General features: G+C 40.2%; 1 protein-coding gene across 2 annotated transcripts in view; it reads left to right on the top strand.

The window, feature by feature from the left end:
- The window catches only part of LOC124277151 (ras association domain-containing protein 2-like), a 96,433-nt gene extending 78,134 nt beyond the window's left edge, over positions 1–18,299 (top strand). For both annotated transcript variants that reach the window (XM_046712805.1, XM_046712806.1), the window contains exons 4-9: positions 11,563–11,641; positions 12,958–13,185; positions 14,158–14,340; positions 15,183–15,285; positions 17,626–17,677; positions 18,166–18,299. In XM_046712805.1, the coding sequence (XP_046568761.1) occupies positions 11,563–11,641; positions 12,958–13,185; positions 14,158–14,340; positions 15,183–15,285; positions 17,626–17,645 (613 nt within the window). In that variant the 3' untranslated portion in view covers positions 17,646–17,677; positions 18,166–18,299. The remainder of the gene's footprint in view (positions 1–11,562; positions 11,642–12,957; positions 13,186–14,157; positions 14,341–15,182; positions 15,286–17,625; positions 17,678–18,165) is intronic.
- Positions 18,300–19,056: the final 757 nt, after the last annotated feature.

Below are 19,056 nucleotides of genomic sequence, written 5' to 3'. Positions count from 1 at the left end.
AGCTGCCTGGCTGCCATATCTCATGGCTGGATTGAGTTGTACTGGCACTTGTGTGGAAGAGGGGGAGGTGTGCTTACTACTGTATCAGCTGAGTCTCTGCAGTGTATGTGTAGAGGAGCTGAGGGGCTGTAGAGATACTTCTTGGTGAAAGGTGTACAGGCTTCCAAAGTGGTACAATTCTCGCTGTGGCCATTGGCAATGATCTTTACTCTTGTGAGGTGGGACTTACTGGCTGGAAGGAAGTACATATACCGACTGACTGAGAGGTTATGACATTGATGAGGTAGACTTCATGTTGTGGACATGGGCAACGATCTCTACACAACAGGAAGGTAGGCATGTCTACAGGATATACTGACACCATGGACACTGACAATGTTTTGATGTGTTACATTGTGTTCCTTGTGTCTTAGGATTGTGTGATACTGTTAACTTGTGTTGGAGGTTCATGTGTAGATACACTATAAGAACGCTTCTGCTAGGGTGTTAATATGCTCTCTCTACTCCATCAACTTAATCATAAGTGCAAAAGTTAGGAGGGTCCTGAATGATGAGCTGTCTGGATATATGGGACAATTCATGGGCCATCTAGTCTCTGTCTAATGTATCTGTGTGCAAACTGCAACATGGCCAACTCAGTAACCTTGAATAATAACACTGGCATTTGTCCTGACAGACAAACACACAGACACACAGACAAGATGAACACACAGACATACAGGCAGGCAGGCAGACAGACACACACAGACAGACACACAGACATACACACAGACAGACAGGCACACAAACAGACATACACACACACAGACAGACAGACAGGCAGGCCTACCCCATGGTTAAACCTTGTTTGTTCTTACCTACATGAGGACAGCATTCCATTTCTGCTATAGTGCTAAGGCCGGATATAACTAGTGTTGTTATTTTGATTTCAAAATTGGGTAGGGTCTTACAACTTAAATACAAACTGCAACTGTGTTGGAAAACTACTCTAAAGCTGTTTGTTAAATTACCTGGATGCATTTGTTTTGTCACACTGAATAGCTCAGGAAAACAAGATACTTTGTTACCTTGCCTTAGGGTTAGTCCTATAACCAGAACCGGACTACTTTTTGTTGAGGCCTAATTCCTCATAAACAGACAGTTCCCTGGCCACTCCAAGCATACAGTTTATCTGACATTATTTCAGCTGGCAGTGCAGTGGATAGGAAAATGGTAACCTTGTACTCTGTCAGAGCTGTACAACTTCCAGACATTTGTAACCATGGTAAATAATGCAATTTGAGCACTGTAATCCTTACATAATAACTGCTGAAAATAGACAGGGCATTGAATAATAGGGAGGCCACATTGCAGCCTGTAATGTGTATATCTACTTCAGCTCCACAATGTTGTTGCATGACTCTCTAACAGTGGAATAATGCTGCTCCATGTGGAACTGTGGATGTTGCCAGGTGTCAGTCACTGTGGTATAACGGTTATATCCCACCTTGCCCTGTTTCCTAGCAGTCAAAACAATCTATCCTACACTGATGACTTTCATGTTCTAGTCAAGCAGGAACAGCATTGATTCTAAACATTGTGGAACATTTATCAGAGAATAATGTTCTGTTACATACCACTTTTAGCAATATGGAAGGGAGGAGTCGCTGTTCTTACCAAGAAAGATCGATTATTATAAATATTGCTATCGATGTGATCAACCAGTCAGATAAAGTTGGTATCTTGGTCAAATAGAGGTGATAATAAGTCTTCAAACAGCACCTTTCAATCTCCTCACATGGATTGAATGTCTGTTATCTTGTTGACTGTTAACTAACATTCCGAAGTTGTTAAATACAGGTTGTTGACTGTGATTATGTAGACAAACATGGTTACAATTGAAATAGGTAACATTGTACTGTTGAATAGGGGCACATTTATTCTAATTACATGGAAGTCTTTGATAAAGTACAAAAATATATTTGTAATGACTGTGGGAACTTTGAATTCAGTTACGCAACCTCATAGTCTGTTTGCCTTAACTGCCAGGATAGGCTGAATCGGTGTTTGAAGCAGATTGGGGACACAAGGATGTAGAATTTGTCAAAATTTCAGTAGTAAGCTTTTAGCTAGCTACGCCTCAGAGAGATAATAAATGTATTCAAATAATGTAATTCTTGATTTTAATAAAATAAAGCCTGGAAGCATCTGTTATGCTGGGCTAAAATCATGATGATTTTTCTGTTTATTTGGTCATGTTGGTAACAAAGTTTCTTCTGTAACTTAAGCATGCATGATGAAAGTGAGATGAACAGATGGCCTCTTTTGTCACATGTTCAATTGAGTAATATTTACATTGCTCAAGGTATTTTCTTCTAATATTTTTCCCAATTGACTGAAAAATTGTATGAAGGCAGACAAACACAAAGAGTCTTCTGTGGATGCAAGTATTCCAGCATCAGCATCAGTGTTTCTGGACCAGGCCGCTGCCTTGTTTAAACATTATCTGTTTCATTGAGAAGAATAGAATTCAAGCACATATGCAGCTTTCTGTAAAAGGGGGATTTCATTGATCATAACACGAGATGGATGAAAGAAAATATTTTGTGGAATGATTTCTGATTGGTTTAGTTATGTTTTTGAAATAGATTTACATGTTTCATAGTCTTCAAAAAGGGGATATTTTCTCAGAATATATATTTAGCAAAACATTCACCTCTATTTCACTCACATCCTTCACAGCTCTTACACCTATACTTGCCTGTTCTCAGTGGGAGGGGCAGTGGGGTAGCCTAGTGGTTAAATCGTTCGCTTGTCAGGCCAGGTTCGATTCCCCACATGGGTACAATGTGTGAAGACCATTTCTGGTGTTCCTCGCTGGAATATAAAACTTAAACTTAACTCACTCTCTCACTCACCTGTTCTCAGTGAGACACTTGATGGTTCCTTAATGGAACTATTCTTTAACCTATAGCTAACTTTACTTCAGGGACTGTATGTTAATCCAAGGGGTAATATGCAACCCTATATATGGCGTTGGGCAGTTTCAAAAGGTACACAACAATTGTTGACAGATAGTGTGTTAAGGAGGTAACTAGAACACACCTGCCTTGTTGGCTGTCATTTTTCTTCCTGCTTGGGCTGTGTCAAATGTGGGGCAATGAGGGGTAGTCTTACCCTGTACTTGACTGAAACAAGCTATATGCAGCTGGGCCACTCATGTTGTCAGTATAAATTTATCTGAGCAGATTTTCATTAAGCTGTTTTGCACCGCATGAGGTAAGCTTGTTTGTTTTGGTAATAAGTGGGTTCAGTTGATCCTAATAGACTGATCCTAATAGACTGATCCTAATAGAATGATCCTAAATTTTATGCTGCCTCCCAAGACAATATATCAAAATTAAATGTTCAAAGTCTTCGCCAGACTGCCACCTTGTTTGTGTTTAAAAAGTTTCAAAATATGGTTATGTATTAAGCTGGCTTTTTATTGTCACTAAAGATGTGGATTATTTTCATATTGGGTATATAGTGTCCAAGGATGGTTAATACTGAGTATGGGTTGACGTCACTTTTAGCAATATTCCTGCAATATCATGATGGGGGACACCAGAAATGGGCTTCACACATTGTACCCATGTGGGGAATCAACCCCGGACTAAGTTTCATGTGACGAGTGGATGCTTTAGCTAGGTTACCCCACTGCCCGATGTTTAATGATGAAAGATTTCTGTGTGCTGTTGTTGGGAGTATGCTTGTATGTTTTAAAAGATAGATCAAACAGGTTTCATAATGAACTGCATGGATAGAAGTAATTAAATGGAGGGTAGACTGGATACAGATGCAAGACTGATCAGTGTCGATAATAGGGCTTAACTGGCATGATGTAGATTGGAAATGGCTTGTGATGGTATGCAGACGAGATACAAATACTTTGGGTAATTCCTACTAGTACCTGAAGTCTGAATTCCTCTGTTGCTGTGTATAGGTGCAGTCATTAACAATGAAAAGCAATGCCGCTGAGTGATTAGAAATGCAACAAAATGTTTCTTCTTTTATTATTGTGAGCATCCATCTCACTCACTCACTCTCACTCACTCACTCACTCACTCACTCACTCACTCACTCACTCACTCACTCACTCACTCACTCACTCACTACTCACTCACTCACTCACTCACTCATATAATTATATGATTGTTTTATGTGTTGTTTATGTTAGAAATATTTTTGTTTTAACTGTATTCTTAGCTTTGGTCTCTGACATGAGTTTAAAGTGTGTGCATAGCCCCTCTTCAGGCAACATTAAGTGGCCCCATATACAAAAATAATACAGCAATGTTTTTATACACTCGGTTATGACATCACAGTACTTATTGTGATGCAAAAGATTGAAGTCACAGCTGGATATAGAAAAGCACAAAATTTATCTCTCTTCCTAAATTTTAAAAGTATGAACATTTGCAATTTTTTACCTGTCTTTGTTTCAAAATGCCTACTCACCATGACTTAGGAAGAAAAGTACTTTTCAAATCAGCTGTTTACAGGGAAATGGTTATTTTCATTTGAAACCCCTGACTGACCAGTCAGAATTGAATAATTTCCAAATTCATGGAACAGTACTCAACTAAAGCTGAGAAAGTGGTGATTACAATGGGATTCTTACAGGAAGGTGTGTATCATGCTGATTTAACAAGTCTTGTTTCAAACTTCATGGAAATCCTTGATCTGGGTCAGGAAATCCTGAAATGTTGAGAAATTATGATTAATCACACTTGCAAACATTATAACCTGTGTACATCATCACTCATGTAAAGGATCATGTTTGCAGCAGCGTGTACAGCTGTTGGCTATATTTACTTTGTACGTGATCACTTCAGTAAGGTGTTGATGTCATTTCTGTGATGCTTTAGGGGGTTTAATTTAATTGCTCTCAAGCTTTATTATTTGGGTAGTTACCATGGAAACGCACAAAATCTGGTTTGTGTGAGGATGTGCTTGAAGTTTTGATGGCGTTGTGCTGTTAACTTATTACAGTGAGTGAGTGGATGTAGATCAACACTGCATCTACGTTCGCTCTTCACGCCGCAGACCCATGTTCGATTCTCCACATGGACACAATGTGTGAAGTGCCTTCCTGGTGTCCCCGTGGTGATATTGCTGATATTGCTGGAATATTGCTAAACTCACTCGGCATCACTCACTCACTCAACTCAACTCACTCACTCACTCACTCACTCGCTCACTCACTCACTCACTCACTCACTCACTCACTCACTCACTCACTGAACATATGGGATTTTGATAATACCAAAAAGAACCCGTTTCAGTTGAAAAGGACCCCCAGTCAGATGGGAAATCCTGAACCGGAGGAAATCTAGACTTGCTTCATTTAGGTCTTTAGCATTTCATGGAGGACTAGGCAGTAGGGGAAATAATGTGGACCAGGGACTGAGACAGACTAATCGAGTCAATAATCCATGCTATCGGGGCATGCTGACACACAGACAGGGTTGTGAGTCTGATTACGTGATGCAAGGTTGTCTCTTCCTAAAACAAACATGGGATCACATGGATCCCAATATCCTATATTGAAGGGTTTTAGTTAGCTTTGTAGGTAATTAGTGTGGGCGTGACAGTTTCTGAAGAACACACTGTGTAGAGATTGTCTAGATCACTCAGACATGTGGTATTGTGTAGGTGGTCTAATTCTGACAAGGTAAACGTAAGCCTTTGTGCCACTCTCCAACATTCTTGGCAGACCATTCTGTTTACAGCTTTCAGTCCTAAATATAGCATTATTATGTTGGTTACTGTATCAGCTTTTTGGCATCTAATGATCTCACTCTGATAATTAGGTAGTTTCAAATGAGCTATGGCATTCTTAGTACTGTTTGTGAACTGTGTTGTTCTTCACTGTGGTAAAACCCTACCAACATACCCTTTCCTAAAACACAACCTCATAAGCTGAATATTGGAATTCATGATGTGAGCACCATTAAATCATAAATTAATCAAATTTACAACCTTATAGGGCAGGTTAAAGACCACATACTGATACATGGTCTCTTGAATTTTTGATGTTTCAATGACAGGTAGTTCCATTCTTAAGTTACACCTTTTGTCCTCTCCGCCCACATACTCCATGTTGAGGAGACGCAAGCAGCTATGTTTTCTGAGGCTCTGCAATTTTGTTGTGTATAGTCACATACCGTATCGGTCCCGACATAAACACAACTTTTCATCATAGCTATGTTTATTTACTATAGAGGATCTGTCAGTCACCACTCCCAGCCTATGTGTACTAAAACTACCTTGCAGGACATGTTCACTAGGATGAAACAGTATTCCGCGGTATTAGTAGAGCCACTGTATTTTGCCTTCAGTTTGGTATACAGTAATGCATTCCAAAAATTCGGTATTATCGGTTTTCGTGCTGTCATTTTCTTAACCTTTTTAAACCTTTTCCAAAATATCTAGAAATAGCATCATTTAGTCAAAATCTATGCCATTCTGTATAGTTGTGTATAGTTATATACCTCTGTTATGGCAGAAACTTGTGATTGTGGGCTCATGTCTGTAGACTATGATTGTGTGATTGTAAACACTATACCCATGCTAGTGGGTAAACTTCCGAGGGGTGCATCTCAGGATTCCTTCCTGTATGGTGGTGACTTGCTGATCTGTAACTGGAACACTGTTAACCTAATTGGCTGACTCTTACTCCTTTGGGGGGGGTGGGGTAGCCTGGTGGGTAAAGCGTTCGCTCGTCATGCCGAAGGCCCGGGTTCGATTCCCTACATGGGTACAATGTGTGAGGCCATTTCTGGTGTCCCTCACTTGATATTTGCTGGATTATAGGTAATAGCGGCATAAAAACATGATTACTCACTCACTCACTTTTGAAAACCGGCAGTCGTACATTCTCCACTTCGTTGTATGATAATTGGTAATTTGGTTTGGTATGAATGAGTGATAGAAATCAAGAACTTTTGACCAACCTGCCCATATTGTTCTTTTGTTTATATGATTATAACCCACTTATGTATATTAAGCTCAACCCTATAGTATTTGCTATACTTAGCATTCATTATGTATTGAAGTCTACAGTTTATGATCAAGCGAGTGAGTGAGTGAGTGAGTGAGTGAGTGAGTGAGTGAGTTTAGCTTTATGCCGCTTACGGCTATATTCCAGTAATATCACAGCGGGGGACACCAGGAATGGGCTTCACACATTGTACCCATGTGGGGAATTAAACCTGGGTCTTCGGTGTGACAAGTGAACGCTTTAACCACTAGGCTACCCCCACCGCCCCTCAACAGTTTATATACACAGGCAGTTCATTTAGATAACTGGAATAGTAAATATAAAACACCTTTGTCTCACAATAAAAATTAATGTAAATACAATAATAAATTCATTGTGTCCTTTGGGGCAAGCAAGGAGGTGGTATGGGGTAACAAGAGCCTACCAGTTGTTAGAAACCTCAAGCTATGGCTGTAAATACTTTAAAGACTGTATCACTGCTGGATATGAAGTTAGCTGTGAAGCTATAGAATGTTGAGGCTAGAGAGTGAGTCTTCCACACCTTTCATCTTCAGTAATTTCCATCCTCGTCTTAAAATAGATTGTAATACATTGTGCCCATAGTGGATATGGCTGCTTTATGATACCAGTTGATTTGTCCATCTTCTAGGTAATCTGGATATTTGATATGATATAGAGGTCCGCTTTGAAAAGAAGCCAGTAGGTGGTGTGTTTGTGTATACCAACTTCCGTATCGGTCCCAACATAAACACCACCTTTTCATCATAGCTAGTTTATTTACTATAGAGGATCTGTCTGTCACCACTCTCAGCCTACTAAAACTACCTACCAGGCCAGGTGTTGCAGGACATATTCACAAGGGGGTTAACGGTATACCGAGGTATTAGTAGTATTTAGCCTTTGGTTCGGTATACTGTGATGCAATCCAAAAATTCTGTATTTTCAGTTTTCGTACAGTCGTTTTATTAACCTTTTTAAACCTTTTCTAAATTATCTAGAAATCGCATCATTTAGTCAAAATCTATGCATTTCTGTAAGGTTTGACTCTTTAAATTTTAGTTTATTATCATATCTCATGATTCCCCACATGGGCACAATGTGTTAAGCCCAAATGGACTGGAATATTGCTAAAAAGCGAAAACTAAACTCAGTCGGTCAGTCATGAACCGAAATGAACTGAACCGAACGCTTTGTACTGTAATATGTACCGTACTGTGGTAAGAGCTTACCGTTTCAAACCTACTAATTCACCCACAAAACTGTCATGTGCTAGTGGACATTGTGAGCAGAAGCAGTCAGCAGTATAGGAGAATAACATTCTGGATCAGACAAACAAGTGATTGATACCGTGATCAGCCTCCAATGCTCTCAGAATGCAATGAGGAAATGCACCTATTGTATTTTGAAAAAATAAATATGAGGTTGCCTAGCTCAGATTGTTATGCCTTAAAAAAAAATTTAATTTGAAATATTAGCACTAAAGCATGGGTCTCGGGTGCGATACAATTTTTTCAGCCCATATCTAATGTCCCACCATGATTTTGCTGGAATATTACTGAACTAAACTCACTGATTCACAGGTGCCAGAATCACACACAGCCATTGGGGTATGATAACAAGCAATCATTCAAGTCACTGAGTCTCAGCCTTTCAGTTCAGTCAGTACTTACAACAAGCATGGGTTCCCCATTGTTCAGGAGGCAGAAATGGGGGCACCACTACTGATGGGTACTTTTTAGGTTCTGATAGTCACTGGAGAAGATTTACATTAGTGTATGTACCCATGAAGGTCCGGGTTAGAATATTCATCTTCAGTAACCCATGCTTGTCGTAAGAGGCGACTTACGGGATCGGGTGGTCAGGCTCACTGACTTGGTTGACACATGTCATCGGTTCCCAATTGCGCAGATTGCTGCTCATGCTGTTGATCACTGAATTGTATGGTCCAGCCTCGATTATTTACAGACTGCCGCCACAAAGCTGGAATATTGCTGAGTGTGGCATAAAACTATACTCACTCACTCACTCATTAGTGTATGACTCTAGAACAGTGTCCACGAACAACATGATGCATAGCTCACTCATGTCAAGATGACTTCATTGATTGTGCATCACTTGGGGCTTTCTTTCCCCATTAAGCTGGACACTCTGGGATATAACTGGAATTCTGTTAAAAGCAGCAGTCATTGATCATGTTGGCGAGCCGCTCGGTTAAAAACCTTTCTTGTATTGAACCTTTGCATTCACTGAAAGAGAGGTGCAGTTTGTCATGCTAGTGGCTCACAAGCCTGTATATATTGGTTCAGTGGCATCTGTGCGTGTGTGTGTCTCGCATTATCAGAGTGATTGATTGAGTTGGTAGGGTTTTACAATGCTTTATAGCAGTTTTCTTGCAATTTTACATTGAGGGACTCAAGAAATTGGTTTCACACATTGTACACATGGGGACTTAAACTAGGTGTTTAACAGGATGAGCGGACACCTTAACCACACAGCTATCACCTCGCTATATCCTGAAAAGCAGGTGTAAGGGCACTTATTAGATGTAATAAGGTAGTTAGCTTGAAATGGATCACCTGGTTGAGATCGACTGACCATCAAGGTATGAGTATATGTGAGCAACATCTCTAGCTTGAGCTCAGAGTCTTAACAGGAATAGTACAGTAACATTGAGAGAGAGATACCTACCAGCTGGGGTGAAGGCTTAGTGTAGTTGGTCTGATCATGCATGGGCAGGGGAGGTAGGTACTGGAGGCATCATGCATCAGTAGGGTTAAATCAAGGATTTTGTATGGTATTTTTTGGAAAATGGATGGAAAATGTGTTGTATGCTTCAAATTATGTTAGTTTATGTTGATTAAGTAATGAATGCAAATACAAATGTTTAGGGGGATAATATGAATGTTAAGTTGATATGGTTTTCAAGGATTGTGTAATGGTATGCTGTCTGTTTTCTTCTGAAATATTTGGTTAAAATGCATTGTTCAGAAACTAATAACAGGTCCTAGTCACAATTTATTTTCATAATGTAGTATCCCTGGTCTTTTCAGTTTGCAGGTTTGTTAACATATGACGATCCCTTCCACATATTTGGATCAAGGGCTGATATTCCTAATAGTATATGAGTGCTTGAAAACAATATTCTAAGTAGTTCATAATGTTTGAATTTTAAGACATTGCAACCAGGAACGAAGATCCCTCTGTAAAAAGTTGAAATCACTGCTTCAGAGAAGAATTTGAAGCCTGTCTCTTTGTAATGTATTTTTTCAGACGGGGAAAGTGTATGAAATCTGATCATGCATTAAGCCATGCTTTGTTATGTCATACAAACCAGGAAGTGAAAATGTAAAATATTTCTGATAACCTGTGTGTTCTCTTTAATCATTGATTATTTGTGTTTGAAAGATCTTCCTCAGTTGGTAACAGACATTGGTGTGGCTGTTGACGCTCTGTAGTGTCAGTTTTACACAGGTATCTACGTTGGTTCCTCTGTTCACGTAGGTACATATGATAGGGGTGTTGTTCAAGGTGCTGGAGTGAGTGAGTATAGTTTTACACCACTTTCATCAATCTTCCATCAATATCATGGCGGGGGACACCAGAAATTGGCTTCACACATTGTACCCATTATGGAGAATTGAACCTTTGTTGCGATGAGGGAATCTGTTGTCATAGAATAACTATTGGCATGAATCCTGGATAGAGCCTGTTCAGAGTGTTACAGGGTGGTGGGGTAGCCTAGTGGTTAAAGCATTCGCTCGTCACGCCGAAGACCCGGGTTCGATTTCCCACATGGGCACAATGTGTGAAGCCCATTTCTGGTGTCCCTCACCGTGATATTGCTGGAATATTGCTAAAAGTTACGTAAAACCTAACTCACTCACTCACTCATAGTGTTACAGTCAGTCGTTTGATCCCTTGCCACACCATCTGAAAACATGTAAAGGATAGTAGTGGTTGCTCTGGTTGGTGTTTGGCATGAAAAGGTTAAAACAAGGACAGGGTTGATAAACTGTGTCTGAGTAAGGTAGCCATGTTAACCTGCTAAATGATATCACAGTGGGCTATCATGTGGAAACCTGCATTAGTCTGGTATAGTACAACCTGTCACAACCGCATGTGCATGCACGTTGCTGTGTAAGTGCCATAATCTGAACGAGATGTTAAGTCTCATTTCCTTTCACTTGTCAGCAGTATACCTGAGTAAACAAGCCTAACTGGGGCTTTCTCCGTAATGGCTGTGACGACTGTGATGACTGGGACGACTGGTACAGCCGACAAACTGTTCAAGGAACCTGTAGAACAATCACTGACTCTTTCCTTTGCAGTTCATTTAATAATTTGTTTGGCATTAATGGAGGTGTCAGTATAGAAACTGGTGGCCAATACTGTGTGTCAGTATGACAATTCACCTCAGCAGATGTAAAATTATGGAATGATTGTTGTTAATGTGAAAAAATTTGATTGGTTATCCAATCAAATGCTATGTAATCATTTGCAATATACATACATTTTACATTCCTTTTGTATCTTTTCAGACAGGAGATGCTGAAGAAGGTCCAGTCTTATAATGCGTATTACGAAGGGAAGGTGCGACACCAGATTACAACAGAGAAGGTAACCGGAGATTATCAGTGCTATCACTCCAAGGAACACATCTCTCATGCTGGCCATGTTTTGTCATAAACACATGAACGCATGATAAACACATGATTTGTCATTGCATGGTGACATCACTGGATTGTCTGGTCCAGACTCAATTTGTTTTCAAACAACATTGTACAGCTGTAGTACTGCTGAAGCAAATATATACTCATGATATAGTCACAGTTGTACAATCGCCTGCTTTTAGCAGAGATTTCTTATGAATGTGGAAAGGGTTTTGTCACTTCTATTGTCATAAAGTCTTTTGAAATGACTTTTTTAAGTGGCATCTAGAAGCTGGCATGATTAAGAGAACACTTTTTATGGATAGACAACTTCTTTATTGCAATGGATGCGATATTTCAGTGTAGATCCTAACACTGTTAGGAGTTCTTACCATTTCTGTAATGGTGTTAATTACCATTTCTTTGATAATGGTGTTAATTACCATTTCTTTGATAATGGTGTTAAGATCTACACAGAAACGTCGCATCTATTGCAATAAAGAAGTTGTCTATCCATAAAAAGTGTTCCTCATCTTTTGAAATGAATCAAGAAACAGAATCTTTTTACATTGAAGTGTATATTCAGGAAAAAAGATCATGATTATTTGTTGGTTCAAAATGAGTTTAGCCAAAAGTATCAAATGTACAGATTGTATTGGTATGGTGACATTTGTTTTGATTATGTGCCAATTGTAGGGGTGGGTATTGCAGGGAATTTTCATATTGCGATATATTGCGATACGAAAGCATGTATTGCGATATGTATTGCAATATATTGCAAAAAGTTTTTTTTAACAAAAAACTACTTATAGTCGAGTTAATGCTTGATTTTTAAGCAAAAACACAACAAAATCACAATGCTTGATTAGGCTTTAATGAAAACTTTTAATCATGACAAAATAAAAATGTAAATAATGTTTGGCACAAATGAAACAAGGAAAGGAACAATTCAAATACGGAAATATCTGAAGATTTCCGAGTGTTACGAAGTTTTCCGATTGCATGTCAAAATACTGGTTTTCGATCAGCGTATCGCAATATGTATCGTTTTCATGTCTGAACTGGTAAATACCGGTAAACCGGTTATATTGCGCAGCCCTAGCAAATTGTATTGGTTAATTGTATTTGTACAGGTTACATGCCAGTTGTATTAGTTAACTGTGACTGTATTGGTTAGGTTTCAAGTATTGGTTTGAGTACTGTATTGAGTAAAACATGACATGACATCTTTACCATCTAACTTTGCAATTGAATGACATGTTTTTCATCCAACTTTTTTGACAGAATGAAAATGGTGACTTTGTCATAGAAGGTCCTCTGAGAATATACTGGGGCGTGACACGACCGATCCAGTTAGAACATTGTGATAACATAAAACCATCGCCATTGTCCACATGGCGACATAGCCTCTACCCCAGTCGTGTAAACAGACAGAGACCTCTAACAGTCATAGAGGGAGGTGCTTCAGCGTCACGGTCCAACGGCGTCAAGTTTGCTGAAGATATTGCTGAGGTGGGGATTGACAATATTTTTTAGATATAGTCAGAAATGAAATATGTGAAATATCCTCGAACATATGTGAATCTTGTGTTTGCATGAAACAAGAAAATTAAACATTGAGGAAAATAATATATGGAAGATCATATGACCGTTCCCTGTACATCAACAGAGCTCAGCAGTTGTCAAGTTTGCCATCTGGCTTTTCATGTACATCTATATGTTATGCCATTGGTATATTCATGTTTACACAAAGAATTTGTTTACTTTATTGACATCACTTGTTAAAAGCATTTGTTGCAAGGTGCACAAATGTAATCAAGCGGATTAATCATTGAATCGTCATACAATAGGTCTGGGCATGATTCCCAGATGCATAATATGTAGGAAACCCATTCTTGGTGCTCCCGGTATAGTGCTAACAACATTGTAAAACATATATTTATTCATTCATGATGGTTTGTGCAGCTAAGCCAATAGACAAACATACTTATATACAACTTATACATAGCTTTTTAAATAACTGCCTCTGTGGTGTAGTGTCCACCCCGAGACCGGAAGGTTGCGGGTTCGATCCCTGGCTGCGTCATACCATTACATTATGGTACTTGTTGGTCCCTGTCTGGCGCTCGGCATGAATGGGTACAACAAGGTCTGGTCGACTTGGAGTCAGTATACTGTGTCTGAGTGGGATATTCATGCTTAACTGCGACATGGTATCTCAGTGAGCTAGCACTATAAAACCAGTTAAAGTCTGGGCTACTACAAGCAGCCACACATACACATGCATACACGTCGTCAAATGAGCGAAATATTCTAAGTACGACGTTAAACTCAATTTCACCTCACCGCTTTGATAAATCAAATGTTAAGCAATCAGTCAAATATACATACTGAAAGATGTGGTGAGTGAATTTATACTGTAACAGCTATTTGTTTGTTCCTTGGTTATATTTATCATGAGCTGTCCCCTTTCTCCTTTACCAGCTCACAACCCCACCAGCATCACCAAAGAAGTCCTATGGGTTCGATGACAGCATTGTGGCATCCCAAACAGATGGAGTTGTTCGGCGGAAAAACATTCGCAAGTTTAACACGGTAGCATATCGAGGCGATGCACCAAACAAGTGGAAGAGGGCATCGATAAATGGTCACATATATAACTACGACGTGAGTAATGCTGACAGTTGAGTGGCAAGTCAGACTTCAGTACTTCTATGGGGATTCCAGTTAATATAGGCACTGAGTAGCCTCTGCTGATTAGAGGACTACTCGGGAGTCAGTAACATGGATCTGGAGATTAGACTTTGTGTCTACTTTAATTGCAGGTCATTGTACCCATTGGCTTTGTTTTGAACAATGTCAAACACTGACTTGTATTGTCAAGACTTGATTATTTACAGACTGACATATTGCTGAATCAGCACTAAACAACAAACAAACCATCTTCAGTACAATGTGGGTGTTTGCTGAACTGCTGAAAGTGGGTCGTCTCTATGGGTAATGGTGGTACTTGTCTGGATGATCATCTAGGAAGACCTAGGCTCGTACTATGCTCATACTATTGGGTTGGCCTGGTCAAGGGGTGACATAACCAGAATCTGAAGAAATTAATTTGGCTGATAAGGCAGATTGGTCCCACTTGACAATGTGATCAGAGACATGATTTAGTTTTCATGTGCTTGATTGTCAGTAAATGGTGATAAGTAAGTTGTAGTTTATTTGTGGTATGAAACAAAGACAGCCTCGTCTTGACCTGAGGCAATGCATAATATAATTATTATGTTGTTTTGTTCAGAGGATATTAACAAATTGTTTTAAAATAAATAAATACTGACACAAATACCGTTGAAAGACTGTCACGTTTTATGACTTTAGGTATTATTGTGTTGAACAATTATCCAACTCATCAGAACATTGAAACAGTAAATGCAGTTTGTATAATATTAACATTATATTCTTTGTAACAGCTGTGCACATGTATGTTAAAATGCTGACATGTTTTGTTTCAGACAAGTGTGTTCACCCCAGTTCTGGGCAGCAGTACAAGTGTAATTGTCTCCAGTACCATGAATACTTCACAAGTTATCAAAAACTCTCATGGAGAAATTCAAAGTAAGACTACATCAGTACATAACCAGTACTTCGATCCCCGTCCCTAGTGGTTAAAGCGTTGGCTCGTCACGCCAAAGACCCGGTTTCGAATCCCCACATGGGCACAATGTGTGAAGCCCATTTCTGGTGTCCCCCGCCGTAATATTGCTGGAATATTGCTAAAAGCGGCGTAAAACCAAACTCAGTCAGTCAGTCGATCCCCGGCCGCGTCATACCAAAAGACGTTAAAATATGGTACTTGTTGATCCCTGTCTGGCGCTCAGCATTAATGGGTACAACAAGGACTAGTCGGCTCAGAGTCAGTATAATGTATCTGTGTGGGGTATTCATGCTTAACTGCAGCATGGTATCTCAGTGGGCTAGCACTATAGAACCAGCTTAAGTCTGGCCAGGGCTAGTACAAGCAGCAATACATGCATGTCGTCATATGAGCGAAATGATCTTACATGCCGAAGTAAAACCCCATTTCACCTCAACTGTTTATCTGGTCCATACGCTGGATGCCATGAACTGTTCATGTGGCCCATACGCTGGATGCCATGAACTGTTCATGTGGCCCATATGCTGGATGCCATGAACTGTTTATCTGGTCCATATGCTGGATGCCATGAACTGTTCATCTGGTCCATAAGCTGGATGCCATGAACTGTTTATCTGGCCCATACGCTGGATGCCATGAACTGTTTATCTGGCCCATACGCTGGATGCCATGAACTGTTTATCTGGTCCATATGCTGGATGCCATGAACTGTTCATCTGGACCATATGCTGGATGCCATGAACTGTTTATCTGGCCCATACGCTGGATGCCGTGAACTGTTTATCTGGTCCATATGCTGGATGCCATGAACTGTTTATCTGGCCCATATGCTGGATGCCATGAACTGTTTATCTGGTCCATACGCTGGATGCCATGAACTGTTTATCTGGTCCATATGCTGGATGCCATGAACTGTTTAGCTGACCCATATGCTGGATGCCATGAACTGTTCATCTGGCCCATATGCTGGATGCCATGAACTGTTTATCTGGCCCATATGCTGGATGCCATGAACTGTTTATCTGGCCCATACGCTGGATGCCATGAACGTTTTATCTGGCCCATACGCTGGATGCCATGAACTGTTTATCTGGCCCATAGGCTGGATGCCATGAACTGTTTATCTGGCCCATATGCTGGATGCCATGAACTGTTTATCTGGCCCATACGCTGGATGCCATGAACTGTTTATCTGGCCCATACGCTGGATGCCATGAACTGTTTATCTGGCCCATATGCTGGATGCCATGAACTGTTTATCTGGCCCATACGCTGGATGCCTTGAACTGTTTATCTGGCCCATACGCTGGATGCCATGAACTGTTTATCTGGCCCATACACTGGATGCCATGAACTGTTTATCTGGTCCATACGCTGGATGCCATGAACTGTTTATCTGGCCCATATGCTGGATGCCATGAACTGTTTATCTGGTCCATACGCTGGATGCCATGAACTGTTTATCTGGCCCATATGCTGGATGCCATGAACTGTTTATCTGGTCCATACACTGGATGCCATGAACTGTTTATCTGGCCCATATGCTGGATGCCTTGAACTGTTTATCTGGCCCATACGCTGGATGCCATGAACTGTTTATCTGGTCCATACGCTGGATGCCATGAACTGTTTATCTGGCCCATACGCTGGATGCCATGAACTGTTCATCTGGCCCATACGCTGGATGCCATGAACTGTTCATCTGGTCCATACGCTGGATGCCATGAACTGTTTATCTGGCCCATACGCTGGATGCCATGAACTGTTTATCTGGTCCATATGCTGGATGCCATGAACTGTTTATCTGGTCCATACGCTGGATGCAGTGAACTGTTCATCTGGCCCATACAATGGGTGCCAATATTTCTTCTTTTCGTGCAAAGAATGTAAAATCCACACAATATTAAGGCCTAAGCTTCGGCACCCATGATCATGCATTCTATGTTAAAATAACATTTAAGTTGCTTGCACCAGCAGTGTAGACTAATATGACTCCAGGGCTGGGTGCCAAGATAAACTTACTGGTGGGCCAGATTTCTAGAAGTGGGGGTGGCACCCTGATGGATTGTGTTCAGTAGCCATATATTACAGAAGAGGGACATGTCCCTATAACATGTAAACTACACTTTATAGGTTAACTGGAAGACTCATTTCAAAGTGATGTTTAATCCGAACTTTGGAGTATACCTTAGAAGGATTTCTTGTTGATTTTGTCGGTCAAGAATGGCCTAGTCATTGTGCTGCAAGTCGTCTTCCTTAGGTTCACTGATAGTCTGATATCATGTACTTGCTACTTCCAGGTTGTGAATCATCCAGATGAGTACCATCTGTATCTGATCACAGACGATGAAGGTTGGTAATATCATTTTACACACTCACTCCTAATGGTTAAAGCGTTGGCTTGTCACGCCGAAGGCCCGGGTTGGAATCCCCACATGGGTACAATGTGTGAAGCCCATTTCTGGTGTACCCCGCCGTGATGTTGCTGGAATATTGCTAAAAGCGGTGTAACACCAAACTCAGTCAGTCAGTCAGTCTAATCACTGACATGCATTAATTAACAAGGATTACTAAAACCTAAGTTAGTTGACCTGGGAAAGGGAGAAATATGTCCAACATTGATATTGTCTACGATACTTCATTTTTGTATGATAGTTATCATGTTTATGTAGTATTAAATATGGTTTAATACTATTGTAATATTGCATTAGTTAAAAGCTATTGCATTGATGTTGCATAGCGCTGTTGCAATAGTGTAGTGTACTATTCACAATATAATAGTGAAGATAGTCCCAATAGTCACCCCAGTCCAGTAATGAAACTGTTTGGTTTCTTTTCAGAGAGGCTTCTTTCAGAAAAGCAAATTCCACTGGCTTTGAGGTTAGATTTTGGACCTGATGAAGCAAAGGCCAGGTTCTTTATCAAAGAGAAAATAGTAGAACAGCCCAAGACTCCTGTAATATCAATGCCCATTGAAGAAGCTGAGGAAACACGAGAGGAACATCTACCTGATGAGGTGAGTCTTCTGCCCAGAACTGCTAGTATCTGCAGAATGTGGTAGCTAGCCAAGGTCAAGAATGTGGGTGCAGTGCAGGAGAAGGAAAGGAACTCACTGAGGGTTATTTAGTTCATGTGTTTTGTAGGGGCGATGGAATACCCTAATGGTTAAAGGAGAATACAAACGAAAACAAAACTTTTGATATTTTGTAAAGGATGTTCTAAAAGTCACTTTCCGTGATTAAAACTTGGCAAAAAGTTTGTAAAATAGCAATAAAAACACAAAAAACGTACTCGTATTTCCGCCTATTACGGAAACACCTGACAGTTAATGAGCAGAGGGGTATCACGTGACATGACGTCCTCTTTGCTTTTACCTCACAACTTAACAGTGTCCATAGATTCTGAAGCAGTAAAAGATGTTCAAGATGTCATTTCTGAAATGGATGTTAGACCGTATCAATACGATCCAATTTTACATCTTGCAAGGCAATCTTCCAGTGAATATGAAGAAGAAGAATCAAGCAAAACGGAGGCACCGCTTGAGGTCAAAATACATTTAAAAATAGACCATATCACTTAACAAGAATACCATTTGTCAGCAAAATGTGTTACAGTTCCAACCAGCAAACCCACCCTTATAAATATATGACCAGTCCCTAAGAATTATGTTCTTAAATATGTGATTGCAGTTCCTTTTGTGTCCAATGGGTGACTGTAGGGTGTCGGGGATT

The sequence above is a fragment of the Haliotis rubra genome, unplaced genomic scaffold, assembly GCF_003918875.1.
Source record: "Haliotis rubra isolate DU_JTF1 unplaced genomic scaffold, ASM391887v1 Scf219, whole genome shotgun sequence".
Classification (NCBI taxonomy): Eukaryota; Metazoa; Mollusca; class Gastropoda; order Lepetellida; family Haliotidae; genus Haliotis; species Haliotis rubra.
The sequence above is the reverse complement of the archived record's forward strand: the minus strand, read 5'-3'. Positions and strand labels throughout refer to the sequence as shown.